Below are 18,582 nucleotides of genomic sequence, written 5' to 3' on the forward strand. Positions count from 1 at the left end.
ACCGCAGGGTTCCCAGAGGGCGGTATGTTAATGTCTCTGCCAGCTTTCTCCAGGTCTTCCTTGCGGCTCATGGGGAGCTTCAAAACAGCAGAGGTGGGCAGAGCCTGTGCCTTCCCTCTCCACCTTCTGGGTGGGTGCTTCGGCTCACAGTAGGAACTTCAGCAGATTTCGCAACCAGCTGCAGTTGGTCCTACAGCACAGTCAAACCTACCCGCCTCCATCAAAGAGCTGGTGGTCTCGCCTCGCAGCTGAGTGTGGCTCCTGGAATTGTCTGCCCGGCTGCCTGCTGGTCCTGCCGCCCCAAACGTGGCGCGCGGCGTCCTTCTCCCGAGCCTGTGGCGGCGGCGCATAGTGGATGCCCCACGGGTGACCCAGGGAGGCTGCGCAGTCCTGGGAGGCGGGGATCAGCGTGCCGCCGGCGCTCCGCTCCCAGAAGCAGGTGGTTCTTGGGCTCCCGCCCAGCGGACCGGCGAGGGGAGTGGTCTCCAGTATCCCAGCCGGCGCCTCCAGGAACAGCGGCAGCGGCGCGGCCGCCAGAGCAGCGCGACTCCAGCCCGCGCCCCCGCCCTGCCCCTGCGGGCAAGATGCAGCCGGGGTACCGGGAGTTGAAGCGCAGTCCGATGCAGGACGCGAACCTCTGCTCGCGCCTGTTCCTCTGGTGAGCGCCCTGCCCGACCTGCAACTCGCTGGTGCTATAGACCCGTGCTTGACGCTGCCGGCGCCCTTCAGGGACCACACGGTCGGGCGAGGGAGCGCTTTCCGATGCGGGTTGAGCCTCCCGACGGTGGCCGCGTGTTCCCCTCTGCGCCCCTGCACACCGGGCAGGCGGGAGCAGGGCTGGGGAGCGGGGCGCGGGGACCTAGAGGCGGGGGTACTGGGTCTCACTGCCTTGCTGCTCGCCTCCCCGCCAGCCTCCAGAGCCAGAGAGAGGCACGAGCAGGGGGAGCAGGAGACAGGGAGGCTGCCCAGGGGGAATCACCGCCCAGCCTCCTGAGAATGGACTGGACCCCCACACTCCACCCTTAGCCGGCTTCCCCCAGCAGCTCAGGATTCGTAGTTCTGAGCTAAAGCTCCCCCCTCCCATCCCTAAGCAAAGAGCTTATGAACAGCTTCCTTTATCTAATTAGTGCCTCGGGCCGTTCTTTCGATAATGTCCCCACATTTTCCTATATTCCTTATGTGACGTCTGCGTTCCAACTTCACCTGGCTCCTTCTGCCCCTGTGTCTATGACCATGTCTTTCTTTCCCTCCCTCCTTGTGTTCCTGGGTGGCTCTCACTGTATGCCCTGGTACCTAGTTGTGGCAAATTTCATGTGGGTAAAAAACATTATTATTTTTTATTTAATGAGCGGGGACACTGTTCTTGAACACATTTTGCTTTTGCCTGGGACACACCACCATGACTGGATGATGCATTTGACCAGCCTCTTTCGTTATGAATATTTTCACTTCCACCTTTGAGGAACACTCTGGGGATGGGGGTCCCTGAAGTCTGTGGGGTCTTATCTAGATCTCTAGCCTTTAGAGCAGCGGCACTTGGTCTTGATGCAGGTGGTCTTGCCCAGGAGTCCCATGGTTCTGAAACCACAAGTGTCCCTAAGCTGGGAGGGAACACACAGATGAAATATGGCTCAGAGGTGAAGCTCTTAACTAAAGTTTTCCATCTAGTAGCTGGGACTACTAACAAGGTGGGCCTGAACCTTTGGGCTTTAATCACTCTTGGGTGGTTAGTAGATCTTTTGTTTCTGGACCCTAACTCATTCGTCTTTCCCACAAATTCTGATATTTCCTTCTTTTATGGGACAGCCCAGGGGATCCCCAGGGGATGGAGTTCCTATGCTTGTTTTGATTGTGGTGTATTCAGTGTGTGTAGCTACATTTCTTGGCCATTTGATGGCCTTTGAGGATAGAGGGGCCTAGAAGAAGGAATATGGGTGTGGTTACCGTAAATAATAACAAAGTAAGCAAACATCTCCTTAACTGAAGGCAGGGCAAGGAACTGTCTAAGCGCCTGCTTTTTGTGGATTTTCAAAATGTACGTGGATGGAAATGGGAAGGTGAGGACTTCTCATCAGTTTTGGTAGGCACCAATTTCCTGTTTTCCTGCTGGAGGGGAAGGAGCTATTACCTCTTATTTTACACCTGAAGGCACTGAAGCAGAGAGGCTGAGTGAGTTGCCTACCATCACACAGCTAGTAAGTGGTGGAGCAGGATCCAAACCAGGCAGTCTGGCTCCTGAGCCTGTGTTCCTTGTGTAGGTAACTGCTGTACTGCTCACCAAATTGGTCTCCTGGACTCGTGCCAGGGTCCTAGCCCAGGCTAAGACCCCTTATCTTGGCTGGGAAGGTTGTTTTTCCACTCGGATTCCCACAGCCAATAACTAAACTGATGGTGAGACTGGAAGAGCACAAGCTTTGTTCAATGGCCAAAGAATGGAGAAGAAGGAACTTTGTTTGCAAATCATCTTCTCAACCCAGTTTGGGCTGAGACACTGTGCATATAGGAGGGTTGAGGTAAAAGGGAGGGAATCGAGTCAAGAGAGGGAGGAATATTCATGACTTATCTGAGAACAGGGGTGTGGTTTGGGCCTGAAACTGAGGCAGCCCTCCTTTTCAGGCCCTGTATAGGCTCTTCAGGTTGTTGCCATGGCCATTGTCAGCTGTCCTGGCACTGGTGGGGGTGTATTTAGCTGCTAATATATCACAGGGAGCGCATAATGAGGTTCAAGGTCTACTGGCGGTTAGGTCTCCCGCCATCTTGGGCCTGGCTGGTTCTAACCAGGTCTTATTTCTCTCTCTGCAGCTTCCTGCTTTTATGGTGGAGCCTGAGACTCAGATAAGAGCCAGTGGTTTCTATTCGAGGGAGGGGCAGGGGTGTCATTCTGGGGCAACAGCCTGGTAGCAATTCCTCCCTTTCCTTTTTACTGAAGGGGCAAAGGTCGCTCTTCTGAAACCACTTCCTGCTGAGCATGGGCGTTGTCATATGTTGGGTGAGAGGAGCAGAATTTTTCTGATTCAACTAGAGTAAGTCTGTCACCTGTCTGGAGTCCCAGTTGCTGATACCCCTGGGTAAGGACCATGTGCAGTTTGATTGCCTCAGGTCTCCAAGAGATGAAACTAATGAGGCAGTTGAGGATACAGCGACCACAGAGCACGAGAAGGGGAGTAACTGTAAGGGGTCCTAAGAATCCAGAAGCCCAAGGAAGCTGGGGATCTCCCTTTTGATACCGTCCCAAATTTGTTCAGTGAGGCCCTTCTTGTTCTGGGTACAATGTAGCCAGGCAGCCTTCTCTAACAGTCAGGTTGCACTGTCTTCTATTTGACCACTCATGTTAGTATAGAAACAACAGAAAATGTTTGCAGGGGCACAAACTCCCCCTTGATCAGCCAGCAGGTAAGTGAGAGCTGTGCAGTGGTGGAGGGTCATGTGGGCCAGAGGGTGCAGTGAAGATTGTATGATTCTAAAGTTGGAGCCGGGTTCTCTAGTTCTCCAGGCCACAGTCCGAGTGACTTCTGTTGTAGTTACGGTGTTATAAATTGTTCCCCGTGCTGGACTCCCCAAGGATGCTACAAGGGCGACCACTCCTGCTGGTACCGGTCCAGCTCCCCTCCTGACTAGAAGAATGGCCCCCTGTGGTTGGGAGGTGGGGTGAGTGTCATTAAAACCTGGATGTAACCTGGGTCGGGTGGGCACCACCTGTTGCCCAGTGTTCACTGGTATAGTTTTCTCGGAGGCAGTTTATGGCCCAACCGGGGGTGGCCCTTGCCACAGGGGCCCCAAGGAACCAATACCCCTCGGGGCACACACCGTCTTCGGGTTTTCTTGAGTTGTGTTTAGGCTGATGGTGGTGCCCTTCCATCCAGGGTGCTGGCTCCTTAGGCCAGGCCCCTCTGGGTCTGGTGAGATCCTGTTCCCAGAGCCCTTAGGCATGGGGACTGTGTATTCGGCCTTGCCTGTGTGTGGGGAGCTCCTATCGGAAAGGTTGCTTTGTCCCCCAGAAAACAGGGATATGACTGAGACATGCACCTTTGCTGAGGTGGGGTGGCAGTGGGGGCAACCTGATGTCCCTGGGCAGACGCATGGGCGTGGAGGAATTAAACTGCTGTTTGGTGGTGCTGTCAGCTGTGAGTGGAGTCCCCTGAAAGTATAGGGGGGACTCTATTTATTCCCTGACTGAGGCCGAGGGTGGCAGACCCAACAGTCAATAAAATCCCAGCCGTTTTGAATGTCTTGTGTTACACTTGAAAAGAAATTACTCTTCCAGGGAGCGATAACAGGGAGGACCATGAGAAAAATCACCCCATGCCTTTTAGTTGGGAAGGTGTTACTTATCTCTGGGACGTCTTCAGAAGGTTGGGGTCAGAAAGAGGCTCGCGTGAGCGTCCTGGCTGAGGGGAGTCTGACAGGGCTGTGAGGAGGTCAGGGTCCAGAGCCTGTTTGACTCAAGGGTGTTGTATCTGTAAGGTGATTCCCAGTAAGAATTCCTTTGTGTTAACAGCTAATCTAAGGAGATCTTGAGACCACAAGGTTGCATCTGCTTTGAGAATGACTGGAGGTGTCCCTGAGTCTGATACAGTTCAGAAAATTAAAGTCCTCAGTAATACAGGAACCTGTCTGCAGCCTTACCCATAGTGGCCATTCAGCTCTATTCTGTGTGCCTGAACCACAGTTACTTTATTTTGATTTCTAAATGGACTTTCCCTTAATAATTAAAGCAGATGTACAATGTATCTTCAATAGACCACAAACAAGCTGTTTTAGTTTAATTATATCATGTATAAGCCAGAGTGACTTTCCTATACCTCGATAGGTATGTTTGTTTGTGTGTCTGTGTAAGCACATATCTAATCCCCCCCCCAATCTTTATATATTTAAAATGTAGACTTTTCTTTTTTTTACAAAACCCATGAATGTAGGATTCTAATTAGACAGCGATGTGTAATTTGGATATATGTCACTCTCCTTTTTATTTTTAACAGGTGGCTAAACCCCTTGTTTACAACTGGTTACAAACGGAAATTAAAACAAGATGACATGTACTCAGTGCTTCCGGAAGATGGCTCCAGGCATCTTGGGGAAGAGCTGCAAGGGTGAGCAGCAGGCAGAGAGGAGGAGGGGAAGGAGGAGTGAGAACGTCTCCGTGTGGCTCACGGTTTGGAGTGGGTTTCGCCTCCTCCGGGCTCTTCTGGAGCCTCCTTCCCCTGACACTGCACGCTCACCCCCCTCAGGCTGAGCCCGGGCTTAGCCCCCTTTGGAGGCTGGGGGCCCCGTGTTCCCTGTGCGTTTGTGGACGTGGAGGGAGCCAGCAGCCCAGGCCCTGGACGCCGAGCTCTGTCCCTGGAGGTGGTGTCCCTGGAAGAGGCTGTCTGCCCTCTTGGGCTGCTCATGGTGCTGTGACTCCAGCAGAGCTTGGCAGGAACTTGTTTCCTGAGACTGGGATTTTTCCCTCAAGGCCTGTTTTTCTGGTGCTTCAGGGTCTTCAGGGCTCATCTTTCAGGACCCCTGCAAGCAATTAGCCAGCACTTACAGGGCAGCCACACAGCGCCCTGTGGTAAAGGCTTATCCTCCCCTCTCTCACCTCCCCTGTTTTGCCTGTGGCAGGGCTGTTCATTACTGTGCTTTGTTTCTCATCGCAGGTACTGGGATCAGGAAGTCTTGAGAGCTGAGAAAGATGCACAGGAGCCTTCTTTAACGAAAGCAATCATGAAGTGTTACTGGAAATCCTATTTAGTTTTGGGAATTTTTACATTTCTTGAGGTAAAAGCTTTTACACACAGTGCATTGCTTTTCAGTGTATGCGAATCAGTACTGAGATGAACGGGACGGTGGGAGAGAGGCCAGTGGTTTAAGGTCTGAGGATAAATCTTGTCTAGGAAACATGGTGTTGCTCAGCGATTGTGTTTATCTTTAGAATGGGCAGATACTTAAAGGTCTGGACCTCTGGGGGATTATTATTTTTCTTTTAACCAATTAAAACATAGTGTCATGGAAGGATGGTACTGAAATAAAAGACATTTCATACCATGTTAGGACATGTTGGTGATCAGTTAATGATATAAATGCTAAGAATGATCCTTGACCAAAAGAAGATCCTACAACCTCAAGGAATATGTGCCCTGTGGTTTGGAGGAAGTAAATTTGGACCAGGGCTGAGAACAACATAAGATACTTTAATTACAGGCATTCAGCAAATAATTGTTAACTTGACCAGGTCACATCTGATAAATTCTTTCCTAAGAAGGTATTGTTGCCTTCCCCCTTACAGGGGAACAGAACCGGGACCCTGCTTCTGGGCTGGATTTGCCCAGAGCTCCCAAGAGCACACCCTTCCCCAGGCTGCCCCCTTCCCAGTGGGCTGGCCACTGAGAGCCAAAGCCCCCCATGGAGAGGAGCTCCAGCTGCACCATGAATTGTGGAGCATTAGTGCACCACCCATGCTGGTTTTTGTCCCTGGCTGTGGGGGTGGATTGCTGGTAGGGGAAGGGGGAGTGTTGGTAGCCTAGCATTTGCAGAGAGTATATGAGGGAATGTGTAGGGGAAAACCAAAGGCAGAGAGCCATGAAGTCAGGAGTCCATGGCCCTGAAGGGCCTGGGTTAAAATCCCCCAGTGAGACAGTTCCCCCTGGGGGCACAGGGCCCGTCAGCCTCCCTGTTCTGGCTGCGGCTGCTGGAGGTCTGCTGCAAACCCACCTGGGTGGCTCGTGCTTTCCGGGGCACCTTAGTGCTGCCTTTGGGACGTGGGCGGCCTGTGAGTGTGTGAGAGCAGGAGGGATAGAAGATGCAGTTTCTGTGAAAGGGTTGTTTTAGGTGGAGAAGGTGGTGAGTTGTCATAAATATGTTTTGTTGGGGATGAGATGGATGGGCCAGGTGGTTTGCAGGTGGGAGGTGTGGCTCTTGTTTAAGAGGCTCTGTTGTACGGAAGGGCACTGCGGGCAGTGGGCAGCTGGGTAGGTGAAGTCTGCTCCACACCACTGAAGAAACCAGAGAATCTGTCAGCCCATGACTGACTAGATGGTCCTGGGAGACTGAGTTCTCATTGATGACAAAGGTGGGTTGGCCAGAGGGTGGGGACAGGTATATGGAGCACAGTGACACCTTTGAGAGAGCTCTGACCACATAGAAACTGCTTTGGCCTTGTGAAGGGCAGGGGGGAGATGCAAACCCGTGGGATTTACTCAGGGGTGGGAGAGGGTGCAGGAACACCTTAGGCTGTCCCAGCCCTTCTTTGACCTGTGTACAGCTGGCCCAATGATGGTGTTTCTACACAGTCACAATAAGTCTTCATTTGAAATACACAGGCAGCAAGCTGGTGTGGCGTGTGTGTGCAGGATTTCCTGACCTCACTGAGCAGAGCGCTCATGAATTCTGCTTGTCGGGAAACCCTGGGGCCTCCGTGTGTGCCTGTGGCTCATGCCAGGTGCCTGGTTGGATGAGTGGCCTCTGGGTTTAGTGTTGAATCATATCCTGAAGCAGGCCTTTCTCTGCTGTCCCTGGTTCTCTAGTTTCTCTTTGGTACCAGATGCTGAAGAAGCTGAAGGCAGACGGTTCTCAAAGTGTGGTTTGGTTTGAACTGAGCTGCTGGTTTTTCTTAACTATTAGTTAGTTAAATATTTGGTTTTATGAAGCAAATTCCCATTTTGTGACCTTGTATGTATGCTGCTGGCTGGTCTTTGTATTTGAGATAGTGGAACATCTGTACTCAGTCCAAGATTCTCTAAAACAAAACACATTTCCTCTGTGGCCTCCAATCCTCTTTTAATTCCTCTGGTGTACAGAATGCCTCATGGATCACCCATGATTCCCAAGCAGTGTGCTATGACCACCCACAGTGCAGAAAGTGCCCCCCCTGGCACTACTGGCACCAGCGGAAATACATCAGTCCAGGGCCATGCCAGGCTTTTGGGGTTAAGATTTCGAAGTATGAAAACCTCTGTCCTGTGAGAATTAGGAATGAGTATGATGCTCAGGTTGATGTTGAACTCGGAGGTCTTGCAGGCCATCCCTAATTAGAACAGAACAGCCAGCAAGTTCCCAGCACCTTTGGCCCCTGTGTGCACCTCCATGGAGACCGCAGGTCTCTGCCTGTCCAGGGCTCTCCGAGTGGGGAGGAGGAGTCTGAAGCCTCTACCTGGGCCAGAGACACAGAGGCCGCCTCTCAAGTCACCAGGGCCTTCTGTCCAAGAAATGTGCTGGTGTGTAAGTGGGGTGACCTCAGAGAGCCAGTGTGGGTTCATACAGTCCCTTCCCCTGTGAGGGGAGGAATAGCTGGGAGGTTATGTCCTATTTCCAGGGAACCTTAGAAATGGTCCTGCTTTGCCCAGTCATATGGCCTTTGTCTGACGCCACTTTTGCTGATCGCCTCTGGTCCAGGTGGAGGCTGTGGGAACCACATGTCTGTGTAAATCTTCATTTTGGAACTCAGCTGATGGGCAGGAAGTAAACAGAATCCTCTGAGTTCCACAATGGGCCTTGGGTCTTGATTCAGGACTGGTTCCCTGGCCTTTGCTTTTGTTTCGCAACTCTTTCTTCCATGTGTCCCTCACTTCTGCTCAACTCAGGAGGCTGTGGAGTGGCTGCTGGTGGCAAAGATATTGTGGGACAAGGGCAACCACTGAGGACCACACAGCAAGGGAGAGGAGGAGGGAGCACTGAGCAAATTGGACGGGGGCCTGCAGAGCAGACCTGCTGTGTGCACCCTGCTGGTTCTTGAGCGCATAGCATTAGCCATTAGATGTCAGTAATATCCACAGTGATGACCCTGAGGCATAAATGATGGCGATGCATTTCAATCCATTTTCTTTTCTTTTTTTTAAGCATATGTAAGTTTTTATTGTAATATTAAAAGAGTTTTTAAAAATTGTATGATTGACTCACTATGTTATGTTAATTTCAGGTGTACAACATAGTGATTCAATATTTTTATACATTATAAAAATGATCACCATATAAGTCTAGTTACCATCTGTTACCATACAAAGTTATTCCAGTATTATTGAGTATATTCCCCATGTTGTACATTACATCCCTGTGACATTTATTTTATAACTGGAAGTTTATACCTCTTAATCTCCCTCATCTATTTCACTTGTTTCCCCATCCCCAATCCATTTTCTTTAAGAAGCAGGGAAGTAGGTGATTCATTTCTAAAAGATTACATTCATAATAGTTAAAATTTTTAGCAATCTGCTTAGAAGTGAAGCTTTTAATTACTGTCAAGAAAACTTGATTTTTACACATCACTTTTTTCAAGAATTCTTGTTCTGCCATGATGGCCTGTAAGCAGCAATGAGTTTTCCGAGCCCTTTGTGAAAACAGCCTCTGCCATTCAGCATAGAATAAGTCTCTTCCCAGGACTTCTGATAGTAAAAGTGATCAAAAATACTTGTTTTTATGTTGGTTTCGGAGCACTTTCAGACGTTGTAGATCATTTAGTTGTCCCAGGATTCCTCCGAGGTAAACAAGGCAGATGTTTCCACAGATAAGGACCTGGAGGTGCAGGAGAGCATATGATGGGCTTAGGGTCATGTGACTTGCAGGTGGCTGACCTGGTTTCTGAAGCAAAATGTCCTAATTCCTAGGCCAGTGTTCTCTGCATTCTGTCCTGATGCTTCCTCTCCTGCCACAGCCTCCACTGAAGGGTTAGAGCCAAAAGTAGGTGTTTTTTTTCTGACCACAGCTCTGTGCTTCTCTGTCAACTGCTTCCTGTAGATTTTCTTCTGTAGTTTTTAAGAACATTCCAAAAATACAAAAATAGAACAGGATTGAAGGGTAGCAGAATGTTTCAGCCCAGAATATGCCTCTTTGTCACAAAGATTATTTTGAGCTGATCATTTTTTTGAGAAATAGATGCCAGAAAAGCTCTGAAGACAGAGTAGAAGTTACACTTCTGTGAGGGACATTTACATTGATAAAGGAAATCTCCATTTTTAAGGCTGCCTCCCTCTCTTTACCAGAAAGAGAAGGATGGCTTTAAATCACAGAAGAATCCTGTCAATGGAGAAGTCTTCAGGAAGACTTAAATCTGCATAACAAACCCAACCTTACCCTAGTTTAAGCTGCTTTTCCTATTAAACTGTCATAAGTATCCCCCACTTTCTTTTGTCTTTAGCTGGAGATGGTATTGAAGGTGGTGGCTTGGGCCATCTCAGGGAGTTACTCATATTTTTCAGGGTATTTCCCATGTGTTCCAAAAATATACATGCTAATAAACTTCTGTTTGATTTTCTCTTGTTATTCTGTCATTTATTACAGGGAGTGTCACCTAAGAACTAGGAAGGGTACAGGGAAATGAGCCCCTATGTAACCTAAGCCAGCTTCAGTAATTGCCAACTCATGAGCAGTCTTGATTCATCTGAACCGGAACTTACTTTCACTTCTGAATATAATTGTGAAATAGTTCCTAGACATCATATCATTTTTTTCTATAAATATTTTAGTGTGTATCTTTAAAAAGTGTAGAATCATCCCCCTAAATAATCCTAATTCTACTGTTATGCATAAACATTAACTTTATTTATTTACTTACTTATTTTTTAGAATTTATATCGCGATACAATTGACATACAATAAACTGCATATATTCAAAGTGTGCAATTTGATATTTTTTTTCTTATTAGTAATGAATACATGGCAATCCCAATCTCCCAGTTCATATCAACACAACCCCACCCCACCCCACCCCCACCCCCATTTTCCCCATTTGATGTCCATGTGTTTGTTCTCTACATCTGTGTCTCTATTTCTGCCTTGCAAACCGGTTGATCTATACCATTTTTCTACATTCCACATATATGTGTTAATATACGATATTTGTTTTTCTCTTTCTGACTCACTTCACTCCATATGACAGTCTCTAGGTCCATCCATGTCTCTACAAATGTCCCAATTTCATTCCTTTTTACAGCTGAGTAATATTCCATTGTATATATGTAGCACATCTTCTTAATCCAATCATCTGTTGATGGACATTTAGGTTGCTTCCATGTCCTGGCTATTGTAAATAGTGCTGCAATGAGCATTGGAGTGCATGTGTCTTTTTGCATTATGATGTTCTCTGGGTATATGCTCAGGAGTGGGATTGCTGGGTCATATGGTAACTCTATTTTTAGTTTTTCAAGGAACCTGCATATGTTCTCCATAGTGGCTGTATCAATTTACATTCCCACCAACAGTGCAAGAGCATTCCTTTTTCTCCACACCCTCTCCAGCATTTGCTGTTTGTAGATTTTCTGATGATGCCCATTCTAACTGGTGTGAGGTGATACCTCATTGTAGTTTTGATTTGAATTTCTCTAATAATTAGTGATGTAGAGCAGCTTTTCATGTGCCTCTTGGCCATCCGTATGTCTTCTTTGGAGAAATGCCTATTTATGTCTTCTGCGCATTCTTTGATTGGGTTGCTTGTTTTTTTGATATTGAGCTGCATGAACTGTTTATATATTTTGGAGATTAATCCTTTGTTGATTCGTTTGCAATTATTTTCTCCCATTCTGAGGTTTGTCTTTTCATCTTGCTTATAGTTTCTTTTGTTGTACAGAAGCTTTGAAGTTTCTTTAGGTCCCACTTATTTATTTTTGTTTTTATTTCCATTACTCTAGGAAATGGGTCAAAAAAGATCTTGCTGTGATCTATGTCCAAGAGTGTTCTTCCTGTGTTTTCCTCTAGGAGTTTTATAGTGTCTGGCCTTATATTTAAGTCTTTAATCCATTTTGAGTTTATTTTTGTGAGTGGTGTTAGGGAGTGTTCTAATTTCATTCTTTTACATGTAGCTGTCCAGTTTTCCCAGCACCACTTATTGAAGAGACTGTCTTTTCTCCATTGTATCTCCTTGCCTCCTTTGTCATAGATTAGTTGACCATAGTTTATCTCTGGGCTTTCTATCCTGTTCCATTGATCTATATTTCTGTTTTTGTGCCAGTACCATATTGTCTTGATTACTGTAGATTTGTAGTATAGTCTGAAGTCAGGGAGGCGATTCTTTCAGCTCTGTTTTATCCCCCTCAAGATTGCTTTGTCTATCTGGGGTCTTTTGTGTCTCCATACAAATTTTAGGATTTTTTGTTCTAGTTCTGTGAAAAATGCCATTGGTAATTTGATAGGGATTGCATTGAATCTGTAGATTGCTTTGGGTAGTATAGTCATGTTCACAATGTAGATTCTTCCAATCCAAGAACATGGTATATCTCTCCATCTATTTATGTCGTCTTTGATTTCTTTCATCAGTGTCCTATAATTTTCTGAGTACAGGTCTTTTACCTCCTTAGTTAGGATTATTTCTAGGTATTTTATTCTGTTTGCTGCAATGGTGAATGGGATCGTTTCCTTAATTTCTCTTTCTGATCTTTCATCAAGAGATTTCTGTGTATTAATTTTGAATCCTGCAAGCCAAATTCATTGATTAGTTCAATTAGTTTTCTGGTGGCATCTTTAGGATTTTCTATGTACAGTATCATGTCATCTGCAAACAGTGACAGTTTTACTTCTTCTTTTCCAATTTGGATTTTATTTCTTTTTCTTCTCTGATTGCTGTGGCAAGGACTTCCAAAACTATGTTAAATAGTAGTGGTAAGAGTGGACATCCTTATCTTGTTCCTAATCTTAGAGGGAATGCTTTTGGTTTTTCACCATTGCTGTGGGTTTGTCGTACATGGCCTTTATTATGTTGAGGTAGGTTCTCTCTATGTGCACCTTCTGGAGAGTTTTTAATCATAAGTCAGTGTTGAATTTTGTCAAAAGCTTTTCCTGCATCTATTGAGATGATCATGTGGTTTTTATCCTTCAGTTTATAAACATTAACTTTAATATCAATATCTAGCCAGGGCTCACAGTTGTCTTTTTCACCCTTGTTGTTTGAAACAGTATCAAATAAGGTACATTTGGTTGATTAAAGTTGTATGGGTTGCTTTTCTATTCCCCACCACATGCCTCCTCCTCTTTCCCTCTTAGCTATTTATTTGATTAATTTTTTTAAATGGAAGAAACCAAGTTGTTTTCCTGTAGAGATTCCCACAGCCTGGATTTGGCTGATTGCTTCTCTCTCTTTGTTATGCAACATGTTGCTCTGGCACTTTAGGTTGGTGGTTAGGTCTAGAAGCTTGATCTGATTCATTCAATTTTTCTTCACCCCTTTCATCTTTGTAGGAGGTAGGGTTGTAGGGGTGTATCCCTCCCTTAAGAGATACATAACATCTTTTCTGTGTGTGTGATGTTAGGAACTATTCATGATCATTGCTCAAGATCCATTAATTCAGTAAGGGTTGCAAAATGGTGATGCTTTAATTCTAATTCTTACCTTCTTCATTTATTAGCTGAAATATTTCCATAAAGAGAAACTTTGTCAGTATAAACTCCTCGGTTACCCTGAGCTCTAGTATTTATAGGAAGGGTGGGGAAATTTTTAATTTCCCAGATAATGCTAACATGTAGTGCAGTCAGGATGAAGACCACTGTGCAAAAGAGGACTGAAGGCACATCTAGAATCCTGATGGTTGTGATTTCCCCAGATTCACTGCTTTTCCTCATCTCTGGTTCTTTCTCAATTCTGCCTTTGTCACCTTTCTAACCAGTTCTAATAATTAATTGCCTTTTCATTTCCCCACAAATTCACTCTTTTCTGCTTATATGTTTCAATCAAGCATTTTTTCCTTGTCTGATAGCATGTTTTGATTTCCTGTGTTTTCTCTTTTTTTTCTCATGAATGAGAGATGGGGAAGTTGGGTAAGAAAAGTTTCAAGTACATGGTGAAACAGGGAGAAAGAACTGTACCCACTGTGGAAGTTCCAGCATCTGACCATGTAAGAAGTTGCCCTGAGAAGCAAGAGGTGGGACCCAAGTGTTAGGTGCTTTCAGGAGGCTGAATACCAAGGACTCCACCAAGAAATGTCTGCCTCAGAGACTCTGAGACTCTCAGAGAACCTTGAATGATGGGCGTTTTGGTATTATATTGGACTTTTTAAAAAAATCCCATATGGTTTCACAGTTGTGAAGAATTCTTGTGAAGGAATAAGAACTATATTCTCAGCTGGTTTGTGGAAAGAATAATCACGGGGTCATAGGTTGATGTCAGTGTTGAAGGGTTTATGGGGGCAATTTTTGACCTTATTCCTGCTTATCCAGGAAGTTTTAATTTGGTTAGTTTCATGTTTGATGATGAGTATTTTCTCAGTTGTTTTATTTCTTACTAGTTGAAGGTTAGGATCAAGAATGGACAGATGAGAGAATTCCACAGTGGCGCCCTCCAACACCAGTGTACACATGGTAAGGGGTAGCTCCGGGAAATGGCTGCCGCCGTGTCTCTGTCCCCAGGGTGAGCCACAGCCACCCCTCCTCTCTCTGGGAGACTCTCCAAGAAAAGAGTCACCAGAAATTGGGCCTTCCCTTTGGATTCACACCACTGTCCCATTTGGAGTTAATACTTGGAACAGAGTATTGAGGATATACAGGTGTTAATCTTCTAGCAGCTGGAAAACACTTTGCCTGGTTTGCTTCAGCCAGTTGCTACCAAATGCCAGAAATGGAGATGTTCACAGGTTACAGATGCTGCTGCCAGCTGTCCTGTTAAATGACTCTTCATCTCTAACCTTCCCTTGGCTGTGGAGGGGATGAATGTACTCAGTCCACCTTTGAGGGCCACGATCACTTCTGCCCTATGTGTTCTGGAAGCTTTGAAGAATCATATTTAGTATGTGTATTCTTATTCTCTATATATACTTTGAGGTTTTCTTTTCATAATTTTTGTTATTGACTACTTTGTTTTCTGTTTTGTTGAGAGAAATTACTTGAAAATTGTTCTTTACTTATTGTTATTTTTCATATGGAATATAAAATCCATTTTTTAAATTTCAAGAGTCAGAACTTACGCTAGAATGGAAATTCCTTGTGCTTTATGCTTTTCACCACTCTGCTGAATTGCCATGACTACTCCTTGTTGGAGGCAAAGGAGTGCTTAAGAATAACAAATGACTCTCCCCCCAAATTATGTCAAATCAATGCAACTGTTCGTGTTCAAAAACCTTTATAATCTTTTTGAAGATTTTAATTCCAAATAAAGAATAATCATTATTAAGAGAAAAAAAGAGATGGAGAGATGAGTGGAAAATCTGGGCCATGAACTGGTGTTACACCTTCATGAGACCGTTTGCTCAACTGACTTATTAAATACTGTCTCTCAGCAGAAAAATCCAGATGCCTAGGCAGTAGTGCCTGCTTTTTTTTTTTCCCCTGAATTTGTTGCATCTATTGGTATTCTCTTTGATGGATGACAATTACTCTTACTTTTTCTTATAATTTCACCAATGTTGGGCTCAACTAGAGAGCTGAGTAACAGGCAACAGTGATTCCCAGAGACATTCATAAGTTTCAGGAAAGTTTGGGATGCTAGGTGTTACTGCTGGGCTTCTGGTGGAGAGCCCCAGGTCTGTAGGCTACAGGACTGGGCTTCCCTTGGCCATACCTGCACAGGGACTTCCCATGTGTACAGTTTGATATTCTTGCTTCTCTGTGTGAGCCTCCAGATTTCTGTCTCAGTAAACTAAACATCTGTAGCTTTTCATGCTTCTAGAGGTGAATGATTGGGCATGCTGAAAATATAACAGTGAGCCTTTGTGTTCTTGAGAACTGGTCATCTTGCTCTGATATGATCATCTTACTCATAATTCTTCAACTAAGCAGCATTCCCTTATTTCTCTATAGTAGATGAAAACTGCTGTTAACTCGAGGAAGATGAGGCAATTGGTGCAGCCTGTGAATGTGTGTGTGTGTGTGTGTGTATGTGTGTGTGTGTGTGTAGAGCAAGACAGGAGTGTTGGGGTTTGATGTCACATCCATTTGAGGGATGGGGACAGCTTTCTGTAAATATCCTGATCAGGCAATAGTTGGTTGAGCAGAAAATGCATTTTAGTTTTGTTTCGTGTTTGGAGTTTTGGATTCTTCTTCCCTTCCTATTGGGTGTGCATTCTTCAATTTTGGACAGACAGAGGACTATCAAAAGCAAACCTGTCAGTTGCTTACCGTGTCTGTGTTGATAAGGAGGGATTGCCTAAAAGGAAAAGGAAAATCTTGTTTCAAAGTCCAATTTCTGAAAGATTTCCAAACTTTTGGCATTTTTTTCTTTTGAGAAATCTGTGGAGGAAAGGATGCCAAGGTTGGAGGTGTTTACTTTTGGTGACTTGGATTTGTGTTGAGTGGTTTTCCTTGATGGGGGATAAGGGTGCATTAAGGGGTGACTAGAGGGAGGAAGTAGGTTGTGGGGTGGAGTGGCCATTTGGCAGGGTGGGCAAGTGTTGCTGTTTGTTTGCTTTTAGTTTTGGGAAAGGAAATTGCTTTCTCTAAATCTTACTCAGCAGGTAATCTTCATTTCACACCCAAGTCACTGGTTTAGGATTTTAACTTTTTCCTTGAGGGATAGATGATTGGTAACATTTCTTCCAAACCAGCACCTGCAGTGTATAGCGATGGCAAACCAGAGATAACATCATTTTTAAGTTTGGCTTCTGCCATGTTTAATATTTGACTCCAAGAAATATCCCAGCTGCTAGTGGATAGAGATATATTGAGGCAGTGCCTCCTGGGGCTAATAGCCTGGGAACCTCCCAAGCCTGATTTCTTAGTGATGTTCCAACAGAAGGTGAACTCTGTTCTCTTGATCTACCAACATGTAGAGTTTGGGGTGGAAAAGAGTGGACTTGGTTGTACCAGTGTCTCAGTTCATAAAGGCTCTTAAAGCAGAGGGTGATGGCAAGAGCATGTCTCCCGTACATGAGCCATCTTGACTTTCTGTTGGGCTAAGACGTTGAGAGTACGGGGGACAGGGGCAGGCTGCCAGCAGGACTTGTTCATATGGAAGCAAATTTCTTACCCATCTTGTACTACCATTAACTTATTCATCTTAGGCCAAAAGTGTTCTAAAACACTGATTATAATATTTATTGAGCATCCACAATGTGCTAAGCACAATGTACTAAGGCTTTACTGTCTTTGAATGTAAAATTTTGCCTTAAGGTTAAAACTATTGACTCTTATAGAAGATAGTGGATCTGTGTTTTTTGTTTTTTTGTTTTTTTTTAGCTTAGCCATGAACGTAGCATTTTGTCAAAATGCCTTTTTAACATGCTAATAATAAAAGTAAAGCTTTTGTGAAGAAAAACTGGCATTTCTAATTAAGGCTTTTTTCCTTTCCTTTTAGGAAGGCACAAGAGTGGTTCAGCCCGTATTTTTGGGGAAAATTATTAATTATTTTGAAAACTATGATCCCACCGATTCTACTGCTTTGTACAAAGCCTGCAGCTACACCGCAGTGCTGAGTGCCTGTGTGCTCATTTGGGCCATTCTACACCACTTTTACTTCTATCACATTCAGTATGTGGGGATGAGGCTAAGAGTAGCCATGTGCCATATGATTTACCACAAGGTAAGTGTCACTCGGTACCAAAGTATTTATCTCCCCTGAAGCATCAGAAGCATTTTGGGAAAGTTCTCTGTAAATTAAAAATTTTATAACTGGGATCATTTACACTTTACAAGAGATGCTTGCTGTTTGCATCAAGCCAATTTTGCTGTTGTTGTTTAAGCAAACGTTACCAATAAATAATGAAAAGTTTTCTCTTGCAATCAGGTCAGGGCTGTCTTTGATAACTCATCCACAGGCAGTTGCATAATATCCACTAATTTTATCATAAAGTCTAATTAAAAAATGTGTCAAAAGTATCACATTGATTTTCAATGTTTTCATACCTGTCTAATAGTGGTATTTATGGAAATTTCTTGTTGTTATTCATTAAAACCTTCATTTACATCAAAGTTTCATTTACAAGTGAACTTCAGTGATTGGATTTATAAAATTAAATCTAGAAGCACAAGATGTATTTGATAAAGGGAATGAATATAATTTTAAAAGACCCATCTAATTATAGTCAATATAATTGTGTTAACTAAAGAAATATGTAAATGAAATCCATGCCAAATACAGAATTGCTCACTATATTCTAGAGATATGATTGTTTTTAATGGCATTAAAGAAAATTATAGGGTATTTGAGATAAAACTTGAAACTTTACATTGTTTTATTTTTTTTATAAATTATTTATTTATTGGCTGTGTTGGGTCTTCGTTGCTACACTCAGGCTTTCTGCAGTTGTGGTGAGCAGGAGCTACTCATTGTGGTGTGCAGGCTTCTCATTGTGGTGGCTTCTCTTGTTGCAGAGCATGGGCTCTAGGTGTGTGGGCTTCAGTAGTTGTGGCATGCAGGCTCAATAGTTGTGGCTTATGGGCTCTAGAGCACAGGATCAGTAATTGTGCCACATGGGCTTTGTTGCTTCATGGCATGTGGGATCTTCCTGGACCACGGATTGAACCCATGTCCTCTGCATTGGCAGGCAGATTTTTATTTTTTTATTTTATTTTTTTTTTTTTTTTTTTTCAGTTTTCTTTTTTTTTTTTTTTTTTTTTTTTTATTATTATTTTATTTTATTTTTTTTGGGGGTACACCAGGTTCAATCAATTGTTTTTTTTACACATATCCCCATATTCCCTCCCTTCCTTGACGCCCCCCCCTCGATTCCCCCCCACCCTCCCTGCCCCAGTCCT

The 18,582-nt window shown here is 44.6% G+C and overlaps 1 protein-coding gene across 1 annotated transcript in view; it reads left to right on the plus strand.

Moving 5' to 3' along the window:
• Positions 1–584: 584 nt before the first annotated feature.
• The window catches only part of LOC130835728 (ATP-binding cassette sub-family C member 4-like), a 145,867-nt gene continuing 127,869 nt past the window's right edge, over positions 585–18,582 (plus strand). The window contains exons 1-4 of the mRNA XM_057707519.1: positions 585–658; positions 4,980–5,090; positions 5,637–5,757; positions 17,183–17,407. Of these exons, the coding sequence (XP_057563502.1) occupies positions 585–658; positions 4,980–5,090; positions 5,637–5,757; positions 17,183–17,407 (531 nt within the window). The remainder of the gene's footprint in view (positions 659–4,979; positions 5,091–5,636; positions 5,758–17,182; positions 17,408–18,582) is intronic.

The sequence above is a fragment of the Hippopotamus amphibius genome, chromosome 14, assembly GCF_030028045.1.
Source record: "Hippopotamus amphibius kiboko isolate mHipAmp2 chromosome 14, mHipAmp2.hap2, whole genome shotgun sequence".
NCBI lineage: Eukaryota > Metazoa > Chordata > Mammalia > Artiodactyla > Hippopotamidae > Hippopotamus > Hippopotamus amphibius.